The sequence below is a fragment of the Salvelinus sp. IW2-2015 genome, linkage group LG21, assembly GCF_002910315.2.
Source record: "Salvelinus sp. IW2-2015 linkage group LG21, ASM291031v2, whole genome shotgun sequence".
Taxonomy (NCBI): Eukaryota; Metazoa; Chordata; class Actinopteri; order Salmoniformes; family Salmonidae; genus Salvelinus; species Salvelinus sp. IW2-2015.
Genome location: NC_036861.1, coordinates 4,780,031 through 4,793,258, shown reverse-complemented (window position 1 = coordinate 4,793,258; position 13,228 = coordinate 4,780,031). Strand labels below are relative to the sequence as shown.

Here is a 13,228-nt window from a genome sequence, read left to right as displayed (position 1 = left end):
GACAGGTGACTGACGTTTCGACATCAAGCTGTCTTCCTCAGTGACCTGACTATTGCACTTAAATCTTATTTATAGCCTAGTGGCTCATTGAGAGAACAATAAAAAAAAATCATAACGATAATATATTTCAAGGTAAATGGCAAATCATAGCGCATAATAAAAAAGAGAAAAATAATCTATCAATCAATCAAATGTATTTATAAAGCCCTTTTTACATCAGCAGATGACACAAAGTACTTATACAGAAACCCAGCCTAAAACACCAAACAATGCAGGAAGAACCCTAGAGAGGAACCAGGCTCTGAGGGGTGGCCAGTCCTCTTCTGGCTGTGCCAGGTGGAGATTATAAGATTACATGGCCATTAAGGCCAAATCGTTCTTCAAGATGTTCAAATGTTCATAGATGACGAGCAGAGTCAAATAATAATCACAGTGGTTGTAGAGGGTGTCTCGGTAATCAATAGGCCATGTCAAAATATACATAGGTGACATATGGGTGTCTGTGAATCGAGAGACACAAAAAATACTGTAGCGTAGTAGGCTTATAATACAGTTGAAGTCGAAAGTTTACATAAAACTTAGGTTGGAGTCATGAAAACTCGTTTTTCAACCACTCCACAAACAAACTATAGTTTTGGCAAGTCGGTTAGGACATCTACTTTGTGCATGACACAAGTCATTTTTCCAACATTTGTTTACAGACAGATTATTTCACTTTACACCACTTACTGTATCACAATTCCAGTGGGTCAGAAGTTTATTCCAGAAAATGCCATAAAAGATGCGCCATGGCTTTAGAAGCTTCTGATAGGCTAATTTACATAATTTTTGTCAATTGGAGGTGTACCTGTGGATGTATTTCAACACCTACCTTCAAACTCAGTGCCTCTTTGCTTGACATCATGGGAAAATCAAAAGAAATCAGCCAAGACCTCAGAAAAAGATTTGAGACCTCCACAAGTCTGGTTCATCATTGGGAGCAATTTCCAAATGCCTGAAGGTACCACGTTCATCTGTACAAACAAATGTACGCAAGTATAAACACCATGGGACCACAACAGCCATCATACGCTCAGGAAGGAGACGCGTTCTGTCTCCTAGAGATGAACGTACTTTGGTGCGAAAAGTGAAAATCAATCCCATAAACAACAGCAAAGGACCTTGTGAAGATGCTGGAAGGAACAGAAGTATCTATATCCACAGTAAAACGACTCCTATATCGACATAACCTGAAAGGCCGCTCAGCAAGGAAGAAGCCACTGCTCCAAAACCGCCATAAAAAAGACAGACTACGGTTTGCAACTGCACATGGGGACAAAGATTGTACTTTTTGTAGAAATGTCCTCTGGTCTGATGAAACAAAAATAGAACTGTTTGGCCATCATGACCATCGTTATGTTTGGAGGAAAAAGTGGGAGGCTTGCAAGCCGAAGAACACCATCCCATCCGTGAAACACACAGGGGTGGCAGCATGTTGTGGAGGTGCTTTGTTGCAGGAGGGACTGGTGCACTTCACAAAATAGATGGCATCATGAGGAAGGAAATTATGTAGATATATCGAAGCAACATCTCAAGACATCAGTCAGGAAGTTAAAGCTTCATTGCCAATGGGTCTTCCAAATGGACAATGACCCCAAGCATACTTCCAAAGTTGTGGCAAAATGGCTTAAGGGACAACAAAGTCAAGATATTGGAGTGGCCATCACAAAGCCCTGACCTCAATCCCATAGAAAATGTGTGGGCAGAACTGAAAAAGCGTGTGCAAAGCATGTGCAAGCAAGGAGGCCTACAAACCTGACTCAGTTACATCAGCTCTGTCAGGAGTAATAGGACAAAATTCACCCAACTTATTTTGGGAAGCTTGTGGAAGGCTACCCAAAACGTTTGGCCTAAGTAAAACAATTTAAAGGCAATGCTAGCAAATACGAGTGAATGTAAACTTCTGACCCACTGGGAATGTGATGAAAGAAATAAAAGCTGAAATAAATCCTTCTCTCTACTATCACTCTTTTTCACATTCTTAAAATAAAGTGGTGATCCTAACTGACCTAAAACAGGGAATTTTTACTTTGATTAAATGTCAGGAATTATGAAAAACGGAGTTTAAATCTATTTGGCTCAGGTATATGTAAACTTCCGACTTCAACTGTATGTTAAAACAAAAACACATCCTCAGTCATTTATCTGAAGCTGAATAGTCCCAAAAATTATCATCATGCGGCCAATGCTCAATAGTGCCACTAGGCAGGATATACACTGAGTATACAAAATATTGAGTTGCACCCCCTTTTGCCCTCAGAACAGCATAAATTCGTAGGGGAATGGACTCTGCACGGTGTCAAAAACATTCCACAGGGATGCTGGCCCATGTTGACTCCAATGCTTCCTACAATTGTGTCAAGTTGTCTGGATGTCCTTTGGGTGGTGGACAATTCTTGATACACAAGGGAAACTGTTGAGTGTGAAAAACCCGGCAGCATTTCAGTTCTTGACACACTTAAGCCGGTGTGCCTGGCACCTACTACCATACCCCGTTCAAAGGCACTTAAATATTTAGTCTAGCTCATTCACCCTCTGAATGGCACACATACAATCCCTTCCTCAAAATGGCGCAGGAAGAAATGGCAGCAGTTTTACGGGCGCCCAACCAATTGTGCTATTATGTGTTTTTTTCATGTTATTTGTAACTTATTTTGTATATAATGTTTCTGCAACCGTATCTTACGGCAAAAAGAGTTTCTGGATATCAGGACAGCGATCACTCACCTCGGATTAGACAAAGACGACGCACAAGACATTCTTCAAACACCCCACAGCACCGACATCCCCGTTATTTGCAAGAGGAAGCGACGCAGGTGCAGAGGTCAAAGAGCCGGATGCCTGGTCAGGACCCGGAGAAGGCGACTGGGAAAGCTGCCCGTTACCGTCAATACTACTCGCCAACGTGCAATCATTGGACAATAAATTAGACGAGGTACGATCACGAATATCCTACCAACGGGACATCAAAAACTGTAATATCCTATGTTTCACGGAATCGTGGCTGAATGACGACATGGATATTCAGCTAGCGGGATATACGCTGCACCGGCAAGATAGAACAGCACGAGGGGGGGGCGGTCTATGCATATATGTAAACAACAGCTGGTGCACGAAATCTAAGAAGGTCTAGATTTTGCTCGCCTGAAGTAGAGTATATTGTGATAAATTGCAGGCCAGACTACTTGCCTAGAGAGTTTTCAGCTATACTTTTCGTATCAACATGTTAAATGTGCAACCAGAGGGAAACAATTCTAGAGCACCTGTACTCCACACACAGAGACGCGTACAAAGCTTTCCCTCGCCCTACATTTGGTAAATCCGACCACAACTCTATCCTCCTGATTCCTGATTACAAGCAAAAATGAAAGCAGGAAGCACCAGTGACTCGGTCTATAAAAAAGTGGTCAGATGAAGCAGATGCTAAACTACAGGAGTGTTTTTCTATCACAGACTGGAACATGTTCCGGGATTCTTCCAATGACATTGAGAAGTACACCACATCAGTCACTGGCTTTATCAATAAGTGCATCGAGGACGTCGTCCCCACAGTGACTGTACGTACATACCCCAACCAGAAGCCATGGATTACAGGCAATATTCACACTGATTGAATCATACTACACCGGCTCCGACGCTCGTCTTATGTGGCAGGGCCCAGTGACACGAGCCTATCAGACAAGCTAAATCACTTCTATGTGAGGCAAGCAACACTGAGGCATGCATGAGAGCATCAGCTGTTCCGGACGACGTGTGATCACGCTCTCCGTAGCCGACGTGAGTAAGACCTTTAAACAGGTAAACATACACAAGGCTGCGGGGCCAGACAGATTACCAGGACGTGTGCTCCGGGCATGTGCTGACCAACTGGCAGGTGTCTTCACTGACATTTTCAACATGTCCCTGATTGAGTCTGTAATACCAACATGTTTCAAGCAGACCACCATAGTCCCTGTGCCCAAGAACACAAAGGCAACCTGCCTAAATGACTACAGACCCGTAGCACTCACGTCCGTAGCCATGAAGTGCTTTGAAAGGTTGGTCATGGCTCACATCAACACCATTATCCCAGAAACCCTAGACCCACTCCAATTTGCATACCGCCCAAACAGATCCACAGATGATGCTATCCCTCAACGTAAACAAGACTAAGGAGATGATTGTGGACTACAGGAAAAGGAGGACCGAGCACGCCCCCATTCTCATCGACGGGGCTGTAGTGGAGCAGGAGGAGAGCTTCAAGTTCCTCGGTGTCCACATCAACAACAAACTAGAATGGTCCAAACACACCAAGACAGTCGTGAAGAGGGCACGACAAAGCCTATTCCCCCTCAGGAAACTAGAAAGATTTGGCATGGGTCTTGAGATCCTCAAAAGGTTCTACAGCTGCAACATTGAGAGCATCCTGGCTGGTTGCATCACTGCCTGGTACGGCAATTGCTCGGACTCTGACCGCAAGGCACTACAGAGGGTAGTGCGTACGGCCCAGTACTGGGGCTAAGCTGCCTGCCATCCAGGACCTCTACAGCAGGCGGTGTCAGAGGAAGGCCCTAAAAATGTCAAAGACCCCAGCCACCCCAGTCATAGACTGTTCTCTCTACTACCGCATGGCAAGCGGTACCGGAGTGCCAAGTCTAGGACAAAAAGGCTTCTCAACAGTTTTTACCCCCAAGCCATAAGACTCCTGAACAAGTAATCAAATGGCTACCCGCACTATTTGCATTGGTGTGCCCCCCCCCCCCCCCCAAACCCTCTTTTTACACTGCTGCTACTCTCTGTTAATCATATATGCATAGTCACTTTAACTATACATTCATGTACATACTACCTCAATTGGGCTGACCAACCAGTTCTCCCGCACGTTGGTTAACCGGGCTATCTGCAATGTGTCCTGCCACCCACCCACCTGTTGTTTTATTTCTTTACTTACCTATTGTTCACCTAACACCTTTTTTGCACTATTGGTTAGAGCCTGTAAGTAAGCATTTCACTGTTGTATTCGGCGCACGTGACAAATATACTTTGATTTGTCTCAAGGCTTAAACATCCTTCTTTAACCAGTCTCCTCCCCTTCAACGATACTGTTTGAAGTAGACTTAACAGGTGATATCAATAAGGGATCATAGCTTTCACCTGGATTCACCTGGTCAGTCTATGTCATGTTTTGTACACTCGGTGTATAATAGAATTGTGGGTATATTTGTGGACAAAATTCTTACTCAACCAAGTGGTTAACTGACATATTTTAAAGCACCCACCATCACTGATACATCCATTACACAACCTTCAGTGTGGATGGAGGAAATAAGAAATTAGGAGGGAAGAAATGGGGGAGGGGCGACAAAGACAATTGGCACAGACTGCATGATGATGCTGTCTATGACGAAAGAGGGGGATGGGAGCAGATGACAGGTCCCTCCAGCACGTGGTCTAAGGTACAGTCAGTGCACCTCTCCCTCACTCCCTCCCACCTCTCTCTCACGCTCTCTTTTTCTCGATCCATCTGTACCCTCCCTCCATCCTCTTCAAATGCATCACAGCCTCCTGCCTGGCCCTCGGCCACTGAAACGCTCCGAGCCACGGTCATGTGACATCAGCCTCCAACCACTCTCCAAGGAGCACCGGCAAAAAGAGGGGAGTGTCTCTTTTCCCCCTCTCCTCCCTCCTTTGTCTCCCTCCCTCTCACTGAGTCAGACAGCAGGGTTGTGTGTCTGAAGCAAAGGCTCCATGGAGGGGAGATATCGTCTCTACCAGCGATACATTGCCTGAGAGAGACAGAAGAAAAAAGGATTCCCTTCTTTCTCTCCCTCGTTGAGGAACAGAGGATGAATGGAGAAGCGATGGACATGCCCCTGGAGTCATCATCCCCGGTGGTGGAGCAAGGCACCGTCGGGGGGGTGTCAGTGGCACCAGAACCGGCATCCACAGCAGCCGGTAACGGCTCCCTGCCTCCTCCGCCCACCATGGCCCCGGCCATCCCGCCCTACGTCAAGCTTGGCCTCACCGTGGCCTATACTGTCTTCTACTCTCTCCTCTTTGCCTTCATCTATGCCCAGCTATGGCTGGTGCTCCGATACCGCCACAAGCGCTTCAGCTACCAGACGGCATTCCTCTTCCTGTGTCTGCTGTGGGCCGCGTTGCGCGCCCTCCTCTTCTCCTTCTACTTCCGCGACTGCGTCACGGCCAACGCGCTGGGTCCCTTCGCCTTCTGGCTGCTCTACTGCTTCCCCGTCTGCCTGCAGTTCTTCACGCTGAGCCTCATGAACCTCTACTGCGCCCAGGTGAGGATGGGCTCCCAGGGGCCACATTGAGGGAACGGGGGGTCTCAGGGGGCCACAAGGGCCATATTGAGGCCATTTTGAGGGTTCATTGGGGTCCAAAATGTGGATTACAGTTGGATGCTATATGTTGTGGGTTTTTTATACCCAATCTGCCCTTTCTTTCAGTCTCAGTGTCTAGGTAGTAGTTCAGAGTATTAATATGATTATACATTGATGTGTGAGTGTTGTGTGTACAGAATAGCTGTGGACTGGTATTTCTGATTTTGCTGAAATGGTGGCATCCCCAATAGGGGGGATATACAATCCTATAGGGAAAGCTCCCCTAGAAGAGGTAAGTGGTGAGAGGGGCGTGAAGGCAGTGGGGAGGAGGGGGCAGCTCAAGAAAAAGGAGGGTAAAGGTATGAAGGCCCGGCAAAGGAAGATTAGTAACGTTTTCCTTATTTAATAGCTTAGTACAGCCACCTTATTGTGCAATGTGCACACAGCATTTAGCAGTGATATATTCATACAACTAGTTATTTACAATATATCATAGCGGGCGTCGTGGTGAGGTGTGGGCAATGCGGATCAGACAAGAAGTCATGCTGCTTTTAGATACACTGAACAAAAATAAAAAACGCAACATGCAACAATTTCAAATATTTTTACTGAGTTACAGTTCATTTAAGGAAATCAGTCAAATTAAATAAATGAATTGGGCCCAAATCTATGGATTTCACATGACTGGGAGTATATATATATATATATTTTTTATATATATATATATACTCCCATATATATATCCATCTGTTGGTCACAAATTCCTTTAAAAAAAAGTAGGGACGTTAATGAGAGAACCAGTCAGTATCTGGTGTGTCCACCATTTACCTCATGCAGTGCGACACATCTCCTTTGCATAGAGTTGATCAGGCTATTGATTGTGGCCTGTGGATATTGTCCCACTCCTCTTCGATGGCTGTGCAAAGTTGCTGGATATTGGCGGGAACTGGAAACGCTGTCGTACACGTCAATCCAGAGCATCCCAAACATGCTCAATGGGTGACATGTCTGGTGAGTATGCAGGCCATAATCCAGCGACATTTTCAGCTTCCAGGAATTGTGTACAGATCCTTGCGACATGGGGCCGTCCATGGATTATCATGCTGAAACAGGAGGGGATTGTGGCGGATGAATGGCACGACAATGGGCCTCATGATCTCGTCACGGTATCTCTGTGCATTCAAATTGCCATTGATAAAATGCAATTGTGTTCGTTGTTCGTAGCGTATGCCTGCCCATACCATAACCCCACTGCCACCATGGGGCACTCTGTTCACAACGTAGACATCAGCAAACCATTCCCCCACAAGACGTCTGCCATCTGCCCGGTACAGTTGAAACCGGGATTCATCCACGAAGCGTGCCAGTGGTGAGAATTTGCCCACTGGAGTCGGTTACGATGCCGAACTGAAGTCAGGTCAAGACCAAAACTGTGGGTTTGCATAACCAAATAATTTCTGCACAAACTGTCAGATACCATCTCAGGGAAGCAGATGAGCTTCCCTGAGATGGTTTCTGACAGTTTGTGCAGAAATTCTTCAGTTATGCAAACCCACAGTTTCATCAGCTGTCCGGGTTGCTCTTTTGAGACCATCCCACAACTGAAGAAGGTCCTGGGCTGCCGTGGTTACACGTGGTCTGCGGTTGTGAGGCCGATTGGATGTACGGCCATATTCTCTAAAACGACATTGGAGGCGGCTTATGGTAGATAAGTTATTATTCAATTCTCTGGCAACAGCTCTGGTGGACATTCCTGCAGTCAGCATGCCAACTGCACGCTGTGTTGTTTGACAAAACGGCATATTTTAGAGTGCTCTTTTTATTGTCCCCCCGCACAAGGTGCACCTGTGTAATTATGATGCTGTTCAATCAGCTTCTTGATATGCCACACCTGTCAGGTGCATGGATTATCTTGGCAAAGGAGAAATGCTTACTAACATGGAAGTAAGCAAATTTGTCCACAAAATTTGAGAGATAAATGCTTTTTGTGCTAAAGATTTCTGGTATATTTTATTTCTGCTCATGAAACATGGGACCAACACTTTAGATGTTGCATTTATATTTTTGTTCAGTATAGATGATGAATCATTATCAGAGGCACGTAATTAAATTGTAAGATACTTAGAGGACCTAGCGTTTTCTAAATTATTTTATATAGATTTCACATCAGCAGTTGTCACAAGTGCTTGACAGTTACCCGGCTTAGACCCCAAAGAGCAAGCAAAGCAGAAGCGAAAGCACAGGGCAGGAACAACTCTCTAGAAGCAGGAAGGAAACCTAAAGAGGAACGTGGCTCAAAAGGGGTGGCCCACAATAGAGACTTGCACAGCCGTCGTCTGCAGATGCCAGCAATCACACACTTGCAATGCTACATCTATTGGCAGCATTTGTCTCCCTTCAAACATTGCTATTAAAAGATAATACAGTAGGGCCTCACTTGTCTGCTGTTGGCATCACGTCATGGGTTTAACTGATAAGAGGTCAGTCTACATAGCGAAAAAGGCATCCAATTTGTTTGTATTTCTTCGGGATCCCTTCAAATGTATCTGATCTGGAGACAGAATTAATTCATTAACTGGTTCTTCAGCTGAGCGGCCACATTGTTGATTGTTTGTTGTTGTTTTCTTGGGGGGAAATGTCCAAAGTGTAACTTGCTTTCTGATGTCACCCAAAACAGGTTTACTTCAAGGCAAAGTCCAAGTACACCCCAGAGCTCCTTAAATACAAGTAAGTAGACTGAGTTTACCCCTCTCTTCAGGTCCATATACAGGACCCTCACATATTTCAAAGGCTGTAACTATGGCCCAGAGACTTCCATATCTTTCCTTCCACAGGCTCCCCCTCTATCTGGTCTTCTTGGCAGTCAGCTTTCTCTTCCTGGTGGTCAACCTGGCCTGTGCCCTGCTGGTTAAGATGACCGCCACCGAGGTCAAGACCATTGTCCTGGTCAGAGTCACCATCAACGATACGCTCTTCGTGCTCTGTGCCATCTCGCTGTCCGTCTGCCTTTACAAGGTGGCTAAGATGTCCCTGGCCAGCATATACCTCGAGTCCAAGGTAGGACCTCAGAACTTGAGAATCAGGGGCTGTATGTGTCAAGCATCTCAGAGTAGGATTGCTGATCGAGGATCAGGTCTTGCCTGTCCATGCGATCCTAAAATCAGCACTCCTTCTCTGAGACACTTGATACATACAGCCCCAGACTTCCATTAAGATTGACTAAGTCTGCTTCATGCTTTGCTGAAAGTAGGACACAAAGAATAAAAACAGTTCAGGCCAACTTAAAAAAACAGTTCAAGTTTTCTATTTTATTTAATGTGTTTGTATATATTTTGGAGGGGCGAAAATGTGTGAACTCAGTAGCACTAAACGGTGACTAATACTAATGCTGATTGGTATCACGTTTCAGGGAAGACCCAGATGCAGACAGTGTCGAAGTAACAAAAGTTTATTACTAGAACAGAGGGCAGGCAAAACGACAGGTCAAGGGCAGGGAGAGGTCAATAATCCAGTGAGATGTGACAAGGTACAGAATTGCAGGCAGGCTCAGGGCAGGCAGAATTGTCAAAACCGGCGAAAACTAGAAACAGACAGGAGCAAGGGAAAACGCTGGTAGGCTTGACAAACAAAACGAACTGGCAACAGACAAAGAACATAGGTATAAATACACTGGGGATAATGGGGAAGATGGGCGACACCCGGAGGTGGGTGGAGACAAGCACAAAGACAGGTGAAACAGATCAGGGTGTGACAGATAATAGTTCATGACCATGACCTCCCTCACCATTGGTTGCAGGGAACGTCGGTGTGTCAGGTGATATTGATTGGCGTCCTAGTGGTTCTGCTGTACGCATCACGGGCCTGCTACAACCTGGTGGTACTGGCTCTGACCGACATTGAGACCATCAACTCTTTCGACTACGACTGGTACAACGTGTCCGACCAGGTAAGGATGACACGCTATCCCAGACACAGAATTAGGGAGAGAAGAGAGCGACAGAGAGAGAGAAAAGAGAAAGTGACAGACAGACACAAACACAGTATATGTGGGACAAAAGTCAAATACATTTCGCCAGACAAACACACTCAAAAACACAGTCCAACACCAACGATCCACAAAGGAGGATCCTCTGGAGGGATAAACACACAAATGCACCCTCTCTCTCTGTGCAGGCTGACTTGAGGTCCACTCTGGGGGACGCTGGTTACATCGTGTTCGGGGTGATCCTCTTTGTCTGGGAACTGCTGCCAACCTCCCTGGTGGTCTTCTTCTTCAGGGTCCGCAGGCTGCCCCAGGACAGGGTGAGTGTGTGTTCAGATGACAAGGAAAGAGAAGCTTGGAAATGTTTGAATGATTTGTAAAACGCTTTCATTTAACCAGCCCGCCGTTTACTAGCCAGTTAGTTGTTTAAACAGTAAATACCTAATAATCGCATTGCACTTACTCTTCGGTTTCATTGAGATTCATTGACGCTAGCATCACTATTTAAGCTAATACCATTTGATGCCAGTTAGTTACCAATTGTGTTCAATTCTGAGATAGGTACCAGAAAGTGTCTGTTGCTACCACATAGTTTCTTAGTGAAAACACCAGGTAAGTACCAGCTTAAACTGGGCTCTTAAATAAAGCTTTACCGATTTCTTTATCTTATTCGGTATGCTCTGTCTTCGCAGAGTGGATCAGGGATCCCAAACCACGTTCTCTCTTCCAGAGGTTACTTCTTTGACAACCCCCGTCGGTACGATAGCGACGATGACCTGGCGTGGAGCATCCCTCCTCAGAACAACTCAGCAAGGTACAGTAGAGTGTCAAGACGGGGATAGGTTACTTTTGAGTATGTTTGAGGACTTAAAAAGAGCCACTGAAAGATAACTACACTGAATCAAAATATAAACACAACATGTAAAGGGGTTGGTCTCATGTTTCATGAACTGAAATAAAAGATCCCAGAAATGTTCCATACACACAAAAACCTTATTTAACTCAGATTTTGTGCACAAATTTGTTTACATCGCTGTTAGTGAGATTTTCTCCTTTGCCAAGATAATCCCTCCACTTGACAGGTGTGCCATATCAAGAAGCTGACTAAACAGCATGGTCATTACACAGGTGCACCTTTTGCTGGTAGAATTTAATGTTAATTTCTCTACCATAAGCCGCCTCTGATGTTGTTTTAGATAATTTGGCAGTATGTCCAACAGGCCTCACAAATGCAGACCGCGTGTATGGCGATGGGGTTATGGTATGGGCCGGCATAAGCTACAGAAAACGAACACAATTGCATTTTATCGATGGCAATTTGAATGCACAAAAAAGCTTTGAGATCCTGAGGTCCATTTAAAAAAAGTTTTTATCAGTGACCAACAGATGCATATCTGTATTCCCAGTCATGTGAAATCCTTAGAGATTGGGACTTAATTTATTTCAATTGACCGATTTCCTCATATGAACTGTAACTCAGTAAAATGTATGAAATTGTTGCATGTTGCGTTTATATTTTTGTTCAGTATAATAATAGTAACTCAAAGATTTGTTTATCTTTTGTGTCTATAGCCTAGTTACAGACTGCTACGACTGGGGCAGCCGCAACAGCAGTTTCACTGTACAGACGGGGACGGACGAACAGCGGTTGGCACCGGTGACGGGAGAGCTCCATCCATACTAAGTCTTAACAAGTCCAGGGTCGGGGTCAATTCCATTTCAATTAGTTCAAATCAGGAAGCAAAAATTCAAATTCAGAATTTTCCTAATTGAAAAGCAAAAAATTGGTATTGACCCTAACTCTGAACCAGTCCACACTGCACTGTAAAGCACCGCAATGCACTTTGTAAACTTTGACACTTCTTGACAGCATCTGTATTTTGTCCATCATCAGCCATCGTATTGCATTAGTCACTTAGTGATAATGTAGACCAGTGGTTCCAAAATTATTTCACTCGGGCCCCCCTTCCATCATTGGGGAACATCCCATTAGCTGACATGGGCTAGTTGATCTGGACATTTCAAGTTATAAAATAGCTCTAAGGTATTCAATGACTGACATGACAAGAGGAAAACTGATGATACACTACCCAAAATTGTGCCTTGTGCATTCTACTATAACAACTTTCAAAAGTAAGTTGAACGCCAGACTGAGTTCCTTAAAAAAAAAAAATCTGCATCCCCCTATCGACCACCCCACAGTTTGGGAACCAGCTAGACATTTTAGAAAGTCATCTAGAAAACCTGTGAAATAAACCCATACTATAAGCTAGCACTAAGTCACGCACAAACATATACAGCAAAGTAGTTGACCTTAGACAATATCAATATCCTAAAGCCTGTATAGAACAATGACACGAATAAACAAAATCATGTCATATCTATATCCACAGTGAATATGACTATGAACATACATTAATTTATTTGGCGACGTGAAAAGGATGGATTCTATATTTCTAACAGGAAGTTTTATTTTATGTAATGGAGAACGTTTCATTGATCAGATGCTCTATTTTTTTTGATCTGCTTTTCTGTCTGTGGATGTATCGTGATCGGTATTGACACATAACCATGAATAAAATGACATTTGGGGTGTGACACTCAATTTGAGGATATCCTACTGTTCTTGATTTAGTCACTCGATGAAATGGAATTGTACCCCAACATTGTCTACAATTCACTTTATGATAGGGAAGGTCCGAACAAGTCCCAATAACAGAACCCTTTTCAGGGTTTATTGCTAAAAATGACTTACAAATATTAAATTCAGCGTATGGAGCAGGTGTATTCAAATTTGACCCTACGAGGTCCAGAGCCTGCTGGTTTTCTATTCTACCTGAATTAATTGCACCCACTTAGTGTCCCAGGTCTAAATCAGTCCCTGATT

General features: G+C 44.5%; 1 protein-coding gene across 1 annotated transcript; it reads left to right on the top strand.

The window, feature by feature from the left end:
• The first annotated feature begins 5,552 nt into the window (after positions 1-5,552).
• Positions 5,553-12,946, top strand: LOC111982246 (G protein-coupled receptor 137Ba). The gene is made up of 7 exons (XM_024013790.3): positions 5,553-6,320; positions 9,037-9,086; positions 9,194-9,416; positions 10,156-10,305; positions 10,533-10,661; positions 11,034-11,155; positions 11,914-12,946. Exons 1-7 carry the CDS (start codon positions 5,865-5,867, stop codon positions 12,023-12,025), a joined length of 1,242 nt encoding a protein of 413 aa, XP_023869558.1. The 5' UTR covers positions 5,553-5,864; the 3' UTR covers positions 12,026-12,946.
• The last annotated feature ends 282 nt before the right edge of the window (positions 12,947-13,228 follow it).